The following is a 10,065-nucleotide window of genomic DNA, read 5'->3' as shown; positions in this document are numbered from 1 at the left end:
TTCAGCGACTCTGCGCTGTCGTGTGTCGTGAAGGCCGCCTTGGAGAATGCTTACCCGAAGGTCAGAGACTGAATGCCCGTGACCACTGAAACCTGGTGTTGTCAGACTTTTTACTGTGTTTATGCCAGTCCAACGCCGGCATATCCACACCATGCTTTCTTCATCGCCAGCTGTACCTGCATGCCAACCTCTACCATGACACCCAGATTACGTTGCACTTCTTTTCCTAAACTGCTACCATTCAGATAATAATCTTCCTTCCTGGTTTTGCCACCAAAATAGGCAACTTCACATTTATCCACATATTGCATTTGCCAAGTATTTGTCAACTCAGTCACCCTGTCCAAGTTACTCTGCAGTCTCTTAGCGTCCTCCTCACAGTACACACTGCCATCCAGCTTAGTGTCTTCTGCAAATTCAGAGATATTCAATTCCGTTGTCCAAATCATTAATGTATATTGTGAATAGCTGGAGTCCCAGCACTGAACCCTGGGGTAACCCATTAAGGGATTTTTCACAGTAACTTCATTGCTGTGTTAATGAAAGCCTACTTGTGACAATTGAAAAAAACGAGTCACTGCCTATCGCTCTGAAAAGGGCCCGTTTATTCCCATTCTCTGCCTCCTGTCTGCCAATCAGTTCTCTATCCACGTCCATATACCCCCAATACCATTTGCTCACTAATCTCCTGTGCGGGACATTCCTTCCGAAAGCCGATATGTGAACCGAGACTGTATTGAGGTCAGGAGCTGTGTAACCCGGCATGACTGAGTAGGTGATTGATAAAGAGTGATGAACGGAGTTACTGCCTTTAAATGTAAAGCACAGATTTAAGTGTGAGGGTCACGTGCGAAGACGTGGCCAAGAAAGCGAAGGTACCGGACATAGGGGAGAAAGCACAGACAGCTGTGATTATTTGAACACCGCCAGGTTTGATGCGGTCAACGGGATAGATTGCGCATGCCCGGTGTTGGCACCCCGCCACCTGCGGGCCCGGGCCCGTGTCAGCGCCGGCGCTGAGAGCATTATTTCACCGACAGGAAGCAGCGGGCACTCTATGAGCAGGCGCAGGAGCTACCCGGGCTTTGGAACGTTGCTATTGTCCTGTATCGAATCTTGTGTTGCCGCGGTTGAAGTGCGGAGCCCACGTGTCCGGGGCCTAGAGCAGACAGGAGGAACAAACGGCAGCCAAATTACACCGTGCACAGGAAATCCTTCCTGGAGCTAACAAGATGCCGGGCAAAATTGCAAAGGAAGAAATGGCCACGCTTTTCTTGGAGGATGGCTCTTCTTTCAAAGGCAGGCTTTTCGGCGCGAGTTCCAGCGTCTGTGGTGAAGTGGGTAAGTTTTACCACGAGTCCTTACCTCCTCCTCCCCTTTCTCTCTCCCTCCATCCAGTGTATGCCATGCAGCTCATAAACCAAATTTAATTTTCATTAATAACGCCAACGTGGAGTCGGCATCTGCAGAAACAGTCCCCACTTATCAGAGCAAACGAGAAATTATTCTTTCATTTGTTTCTCGGATCCCAGTTGAATTTTGAAACGAGGCCTAAGTGTTTAAATGACGATGTTTATTTTGTCGGGATAAACGATTTATTGTTATATTTTGGTTGCAGTGTTTTTAGAATGGTGTTTTCATTCTGCTTGTACAGAAGAGTTCCATGGTTTCTGGAGGACAGCGTGCAACCTGAAGTTCAAATCGGGCGGCATCTTGTGCAGAGAGAGAGAGTTATATCAGGTCTTGATTACCTTTTATCAGGACCTCAACGTGATGAACGCATTAACTCTCTTTCCCCACAGTCGCTGCCGGATCTGCTAACCATTTCCAGCATTTGTTTTTTTTTTATAAGCCCTTTTATTTCTGATTTCTAGCAGTTGTCGTATTTTGCTTTTGTGACTTGAAGTTCAAATCCATGCCCTCTAGAGGGCTAAGGGTCAGCTTCCTCAGTCATTGGTCAGTTTCATTGCCTTTTCTGTGGACATTCATGGAAATCTCTCAAATAATATGTATACCTAAGCCTTTTTTAAACAAAATGTATATTATTATATTGCATAAATATTCAGAACTATTTCATCATGGTAAATTAAGCTAAATTTAGATTTGCAAAAGAATGTTTACGTAACGTTATGTTATCATTTGATTGTTTATGCAGTGAATTTTTTTATTTGGGCACTGAAATATTCTTTTGTTGATTGCTGTCCTTTGTTAATATACTTAAATATGTCAACCCAATTCGTTCTGCTACAAACTACAGTATTTTGTTTTGGATACAAACCTATTTGTTGAAAGAATAACCATCTAAACTTGATCAATTCCGAAAGGACTGCATTGATTTGTTTTAAGTTTCAGGCAGAAAACCGTTCGTTGCCATAATTGTTGTCAATCATGTTACCTGTGACACTGACCTTTGCACCAAGATCGCAAGGTTATTTCTATCAAACCAACCCTGTTGACAACGATGGTCTGGGCACGAGAGCTGAGATACAGCTGACTATTTGATCCCAAAATTTTGGAATTGAGTTGGATGTGTGCGGATTATCCAGATTGGTTGTGAGCTAGACTGGAATTCCTCCCTTCAGCTGGGATGTTTCATGACTGAGTCATTGATCATCTTCCCCTTGGGACTTTTGGCCTTTCGATATCTTGATGCTTGTTGGATGGTCATCATTGACTGAACAAGTCTATGATCTGTACATCAGTCACCTGCCTGGATTGAGACATCACCTACATGTGACATGGCATGGTCCAGGAGATGTCAGCACTTTAGTCTGGGATGCCTCCATGTGGTTTTTTTATATTTGTTCTTTTGGCAGAAGAGGGTATTTGTATAATGAAGCCATGCTGAGCTTTCATCAGCGTGAGGACACTATTTACAATGGCTTACAATTTATTTCAGCTCCCAACATTGGAGTCATGGCCAATACTGGCATTGAAATCGTTCAAGAGGATGGTCTTTTCTTTTAGGATGGCAATGAGAACTTCAAGATGAGATTAGAACTTTTCCTCAGCATCATTGCTTGTGCCCCAATCACTGACTCCATTGATGATGGAGCTGGAGGTGAAGTGTCATAAATCTTCCATTTAGGGAATTCTGGCAGGGCATCCCAGATACTATTCCAGATGGTAAAACAAACTCACTGACACAAGGGCACTCTTGGCCTTTCCAGTAAAAGGTGTATCCCCAAAATTATTCCTATAGTTGTCTCTCCCCAGGAAGGCAGGTCTTAATAAGAGTGGTAAATGTCAATTTGGAGTCTATATCTCATGATAAGATTGCAGTTCTTCTTTCCAATGGTCTTTTTTGAGATTTTCCATACGTGTTCTAGCATTCCAAGTTGCAAAATTGCAAATTTTCTTTCTTTGACCACAATGTTGGTGATCCGTAGGGCGTGCTTTCCCAACCAGGAGAAAGTCAGAAAGCCTAATTTCAGAGCATCTTTTCTAACCCCCATCCCGTTTGGGGTGTGCAGAAAATTTCTTGACAAGGATTTCTCAGTCAGGGATGCTGCTGCCCAAAGGCACCTCTATCCCAATACAGATGTCTAATAACCTTCAATCATCTGTCACCTGTGCACAAAGTCCTGACTCAGAGCTTCCAGATTCACAGCCCTGTCCCCGTCACCAGTTTTCCAAAGCTAAAGGATTTGGCAGGTGAGCTATGGTAGAAGCCCATGCGTGATTTTGTTAATGTGGGAACTTGTGGTGCCATCACTGCCTCCACAATTTTGACAGGTTCGTGGTCAGATTTCGGTGACATGTCAAACAAGAATTCCTGAACCACCATGCTGCTGCAGAATTCTCCTGCTTTCATAACTGATGGGATGAACTGTCTTCCTTTGGTCTGTCATTGAGGGCTTGTTGAACCACACTTTGTCTGCCCCCTCACTCCAATGTTGCTGCCCATATGAACTTCAGATGAAGACGAAGACTGGTGTCAGTTGCGATATTCATGATGAACAAAAGTCCAAACAGCATTTTCAGTCTCAATCTGCATTTGAGCTCAATGAGATCAAAAACCAGTGTCATGTGCTTAAACAAAGGTGACTACAATGGACAAGGGAGAAGTTGGCTAAGGTAGACTAGGAGCAAAAACTTTATAGTGGAACAGTGGAGGACTTTCAGAATGATTTTTCACAGTGCTCAGCAGAAGTACGTATCAGTGATAAGGAAGAACTGTAGTAAAAGGGATAATCAGCTAGGGATATCTAAGGAAATAAGGGTATCAAATTGAAGGAAAATGCAAAACAATGGCAAAGATCAGTGGGAAACTAGAGGATTGGGAAATCTTTAGAGGGCAACAGAAATCCATGAAAGAAAGCTATAAAGAAAAGATGAATTATGAGAGTAAACTAGCTCAGAAAATAAAAACAGATGGCAAAAGTTTGAAAAAGAGTGGCTAAGTAAACATTGGTCCTTTAGCGGATAAGAAGGGGGGGATGCAATAACTGGAAATGGCCGAGGCATTGAACAGGTATTTTGTGTCGGACTTCACAGTGGCAGACGCAAATACCGTACCAAAATTGATGACAAGAAGATTATGGCAGGTGAGGACCTAGAAATTATCATTATCATTAAAGAGGTAGTGTTGGGCAAACTAATGGGGCTAAAAGTAGATAAGTCTCCTGGCCCTGATGGAGTGCAGCCCAGGGTACTAAAGGAGATGGCGGGGGAAATAGCAAATGCACTAGTGGTAATTTACCAAATTTTGTTGCCTCTGGGGTGGTTCCTGCAGATTGGAAAACAGCAATTGTGACACCACTGTTTAGAAAAGGAGGTAGACAAAAGGCGGATAACTGTAGGCCGGTTAGCTTAACATCTGGAGTGGGGAAAATGCTTGAATCTATAATCAAGGAAGAAATAGCGAGAAATCTGAATATAAATTGTCCCATTGGGAAGATGTAGCATGGGTTCATGAAGGGCAGGTCATATTTGACTAATTTGATGGAATCCTCTGAGAACAACACGTGTGCTGAACAGTGGAGAACCTATGAATGCAGTGTATCTGGATTTCCAGAAGACATTTGGCAAGGTGCCACACCAAAGACTGCTGCATAAGATAAAGGTGCAGAGGGTTACAGATAATGCATTAACATGGATAGAGGATTGGTGAACTAACAATGCAGAGTGTGGAGGTAAATGAGTGCTTTTCTGGTTGGCGATCAGTGACTAGTGTGGTGCCTCAGGGATCAGTGTTGAAATTGCAATTGTTTACAATTTACATAGATGATTTGGAGTTGGGGACCAAAATTTGCAGATGACACAAAGATGAGTGGCAGAGCAAAGTGTGCAGACACTAGAAGTCTGCAAAGGGATATAGGTAGCCAAAATGAGTGGGCACGTGTCTGGCAGATGTAATATAATGTTGGCAAATGTGAAATCATCCATTTTGGTAGGAATAACAGCAAAATGGACTATTACATAAATGACAAAAAATTGCAGCATGCTGCTGTGCAGGGAGACCTGGGTGTCCCTGTGCATGACTCACAAAAAGCTGGTTTACAGTGCAGCAGGTAATTAAGAAGGCAAATGGAGTTTTGTCCTTCATTGCTAGAGGGGTGGAGTTTAAAAACAGGGAGGTTATGTTGCAGCTGTACAAAGTGCTGGTGAGGCTACACCTGGAATACTGTGCACAGTTTTGGTCTCCTTACTTGGGAAAGGATTTCCTGGCACTGGAGGAGGTGCAAAGGAGGTTCACTAGGTTGATTCCAGAGTTGAGAGGGTTGGCTTATGAGGGGAGATTGAGTAGACGGAGACTAAACCAATTGGAATTCAGAAGAATGAGGGGAGATGTTTTAGAAACATATAAAAGGGAGGTTGTTTCCGCTGGCAGGTGAAACTAGAACTGGGGGCGTGGCCTCAAAATAAGGGAGAGCAGATTGAAGACTGACTTGAGGAGGAACTTCACACCAAGGGTTGTGAATCTGGAATTCCCTGCCCAGTGAAGCAGTTGAGGCTACCTCATTTTTTTTATAAGAACATAAGAAATAGGAGCAGGAGAAGGCCATCTAGCCTTTCGAGCCTGCCCCGCCATTCAATAAGATCATGGCTGATCTGAAGTGGCTCAGTTCCACTTTCCTGCTTTCTCCCCATAACCCTTAATTCCCTTGCCTACCAAAAACCTATCTACCTGTGTCTTAAATAAATTTAGCGAGATAGCCTCTACCACTTCAACGGGCAGAGAATTCCAGAGATTCACCACCCTTTGAGTGAAGAATTTCCTCCTCAACTCCATTCTAAACTGCTGCCCCCCCCCACACGCGCGCGCGCGCACACACACACACACACACACACACACACACACACACACACACACACACATCTTGAGGCTGTGCCCTCTAGTCCTGCTGTCCTTTCTGAGCGGGAAGAATCTCTCTACCTCTACCCTGTCCGTCCCCTTTATTATCTTATACGTCTCTATAAGATCCCCCCTCATCCTTCTAAACTCGAAGGAGTACAAACCCAGTCTGTTCAGTCTCTCTTTATAGTCCAACCCGCTCATCTCCGGTATCAGCCTAGTGAACCTCCTCTGCACTCCTTCCAAGGCCAAAATATCCTTGCGCAAGTGCGGCGACCAAAACTGCACACAGTACTCCAGCTGCAGCCTCACCAGTGCCCTGTACAGTTGCAGCAAGACCTCCCTGCTTTTATATTCTATCCCCCTCGCTATAAAGGCCAGCATCCCATTCGCCTTCCTGATCACCTGCTGCACCTGCAGACTGGGTTTTTGCGACTCATGCACAAGGACCCCCAGGTCCCTCTGCACCATTGCATGCTGCAGCTTTTTGCCCTTTAAGTAGCAATCCCTCCTACTATTATTCCTGCCAAAGTGGATAGCCTCACACTTGCTAACATTGTACTCCATCTGCCAGCTACTTGCCCACTCGCTCAGCCTATCTAGATCCCTCTGCAGACTTTCCACACCCTCCGCACAATTTGCTTTTCCACTTATCTTCGTGTCATCAGCAAATTTCATCGCACTACACTCAGCCCCCACCTCCAGATCATCTAAATAAATGGTAAATAGTTGAGGCCCCAGCACCGATCCCTGCGGCACTCCACTAGTCACCAACCGCCAATCAGAATAGCACCCATTGATACCAACTCTCTGCGTCCTATTAGACAACCAATCCTCTATCCACGCTAACATCTTACCCCCAACTCCATGCCCCCTAACTTTCAGTAAAGGAATTAAGGGTTATGGTAAGTGGAGCCATGATCTTATTGAAAGGCCGAGCAGGCTCGAGGGGCCAGATGGCCTACTCCTGCTCCTAGTTCTGATGATCTTAACATGGTTGCAAATCAATTATACGATTTAAAGAATAGCAGAATTGTGGGTGCAAACACAGTAAGAGAACAATACATTCTAGTTTGAGTCTTTTATACATATCCATTTGAAATTAATTAGTTTTAAAAAAAGTTTTGTTGTAAATTTTATCTCCAGTTACAACAGTTAGCAATTTGAATTTGGGTCATGCCATCGCGTAACATTCATGTTTCATGCTCTAAGGGCCACTCTGAGGTGCAATAGTGTTAAAATATTGCCACCACTTGTCATATATTGTATAATAGATGCTGCACATCAATTCTTTCATTAGCCACATTGCTAAGTGATGATATTGTTATTCTCAGTAATTAGTGTTTTTACTTGGAACTTGTGGGCAAAATATCATTGAAGTCAACTAGCATCAAATGTTTGGAAGCAAAGTTTCAGTAAATTTCCAGTTAAGCTGAAATCTTACAAAGTAGTGCAATTAATTTGAGTTAGCAAGGGGTATTCTTTGGATTCTGACATTGGATGATGAAATGCAGCGTTGGCCACTAACTGTTTAATAATTTAAGGGCTGTATTGAGATGAGTAGTTTTTAATGATATCAATTGCGACAGGTAATTAGCAATATAGAACAACTGGTATTTGTATAGTTTCTCATGGTGCTTTGCAAAAGTGCCACCACAAGCAAATTTAATAATTACTTAAAATGTCGTTACATCAGACAACAAGAAGCTTGGATGAGGAGGTATGTTTTAAGGAGTGTTTCCTTTTCAGAAGGAAAAAGAGATGGTGAGAGGTATAGGTTAGAAATTCAAGTGCTTAAGGCCTTGGTGGCTAAATGCATAGTGATTAAAATTAGGGATTGCAAAAGACCAGAATTGGTGGAGTGCCAATATCTTTCAGGGCTGTGGGACTGGAGGAGACTTCTGAGATGGGAAGGATGAGGCTTTGGAGGCATTTGAAAAAAATTGATGAGAATTTAAAAATTGAGACACGGTTGACAGAGAGTTCTTGTATGTTAGCAAGCACACGGGTGAAGGGTGACTGGGACTAGAGTCATCGAGGTTTACAGTATGGAAAAGGGCCCTTCGGCCCAACTTGTCCATGCCATGCTTTGTTTTAAACCACTAAGCTAATCCCAGTTGCCTGCATTTGGCCCATATTCCTCTATATCCATCTTACCCATGTAACTGTCTAAATGCTTTTTAAAAGACAACATTTTATCTGCCTCTACTACTATTCTGGCAGCTTGTTCCACCCTCTCCGTGAAAAAATTGCCCCTCTGAACACTTCTGTATCTCTCCCCTCTCACCTTAAACTATGGCCTCTAGTTTTAGACTTTGGGAAAAGATATTGACTGTCTAGCTGATCTATGTCCCTCATTATTTTATAAACCTCTATAAGATCACCCCTCAGCCCTCTACACTCCAGAGGAAAAAGTCCCAGTCTATCTAGCCTCTCCTTATAACTCACACCATCAAATCCTGGTAGCATCCTAGTAAATTTTTTCTACACTTTCTAGATTAATAATATTCTTTCTATAATAGGTGACCAGAACTGAACACAGTATTCTAAGTGTAGCCTTACCAATGTCTTGTACAACTTCAACAAGACGTCCCAACTCCTCTAGTCAATGTTCTGACCAATGAAACCAAGAATGCTGAATGCTGCCTTCACCATTCTGTCCACCTGTGATTCCACTTTCAAGGAGCTATGAATATGTACCCCTAGATTTCATTGTTCTGTAACTCATCCCAACACCCTACCATTAACTGAGTAAGTCCTGCCCTGGTTCAGTCTACCAAAATGCAACACCTCGCATTTATCTAAATTAAACTCCATCTGCCATTCGTCAGTCCTCTGGGCCAATTGATCAAAATCCCGTTGCAATCGGAAATAACTTCCTTCATTGTCCACTACGCCACCAATCTTGGTGTCATCTGCAAACTTACTAACCATGCCTCCTATATTCTCGTCCAAATCATTAATATAAATGACAGATCACAGTGCACGTTGCCTCAGGGGTCAGGCCTCCAGTTTGAAAAACAACCCTCTACAACCACCCTCTACTTTCTGTAAAGTAGCCAATTTTGTATCCATTTAGATACCTTATCCTGGATCTCATAGAATCATAGAACCCTACAGTGCAGAAAAGGGCCCTTCGGCCCGTCAAGTCTGCACCGACCACAATCTCACCCAGGCCCTACCCCCATATCCCTATGTATTATTACTCGCTAATCCCTCAACCTAAGCACCTTTAGGACACTAAGGGGCGATTTTATCATGGGCAATCAACCTAACCCCCGCACATCTTTGGACTGTGGGAGGAAACTGGAGCACCCTGAGGAAACCCATGCAGACACGAGGAGAACATGCAAACTCCACACAGACAGTGACCCGAGCCGGGAATTGAACCCAGGTCCCTGGGGCCGTGAAGCAACCGTGCTAACCACTGTGCTACTGTGCCGCCCGTCTCATGAGATTTAACCTTATGCAACAACCTGTCATGCGGTACCTTGATATCACCCAGACTAGGTGTGGGTTAGAACGGGAGCAGCAGAGTTTTGGATGGTTTCATATTTATGTGAGAAGTGTCTACAAGTGGATTGAGACCGGTTAAGCAGTCGAAGGGCACTGATTTGGGTTTCAGCAGCAGACGATTTGAGGTAGGCTAGTGTTCAATGAAGTGGAAACAGTCAGTCTTCATGATGGTGCAGGGGGGCAGATATTAGTCAAAACAGTCTGGTTCAGCCTTAAACGGTTGGCAGGTAGATGGATGAAATCAGTGATTA

The 10,065-nt window shown here is 43.7% G+C and overlaps 1 protein-coding gene across 2 annotated transcripts in view; it reads left to right on the top strand.

The window, feature by feature from the left end:
* The first annotated feature begins 1,064 nt into the window (after nucleotides 1–1,064).
* Nucleotides 1,065–10,065, top strand: part of cad (carbamoyl-phosphate synthetase 2, aspartate transcarbamylase, and dihydroorotase) — a 93,051-nt gene continuing 84,050 nt past the window's right edge. For both annotated transcript variants that reach the window (XM_080192329.1, XM_080192328.1), the window contains exon 1: nucleotides 1,065–1,341. In XM_080192329.1, the coding sequence (XP_080048455.1) occupies nucleotides 1,233–1,341 (109 nt within the window). In that variant the 5' untranslated portion in view covers nucleotides 1,065–1,232. The remainder of the gene's footprint in view (nucleotides 1,342–10,065) is intronic.

The sequence above is a fragment of the Carcharhinus amblyrhynchos genome, chromosome 7 (genome assembly GCF_965287045.1).
Source record: "Carcharhinus amblyrhynchos chromosome 7, sCarAmb.v2.hapA, whole genome shotgun sequence".
Lineage (NCBI taxonomy): Eukaryota > Metazoa > Chordata > Chondrichthyes > Carcharhiniformes > Carcharhinidae > Carcharhinus > Carcharhinus amblyrhynchos.
The sequence above is the reverse complement of the archived record's forward strand: the minus strand, read 5'-3'. Positions and strand labels throughout refer to the sequence as shown.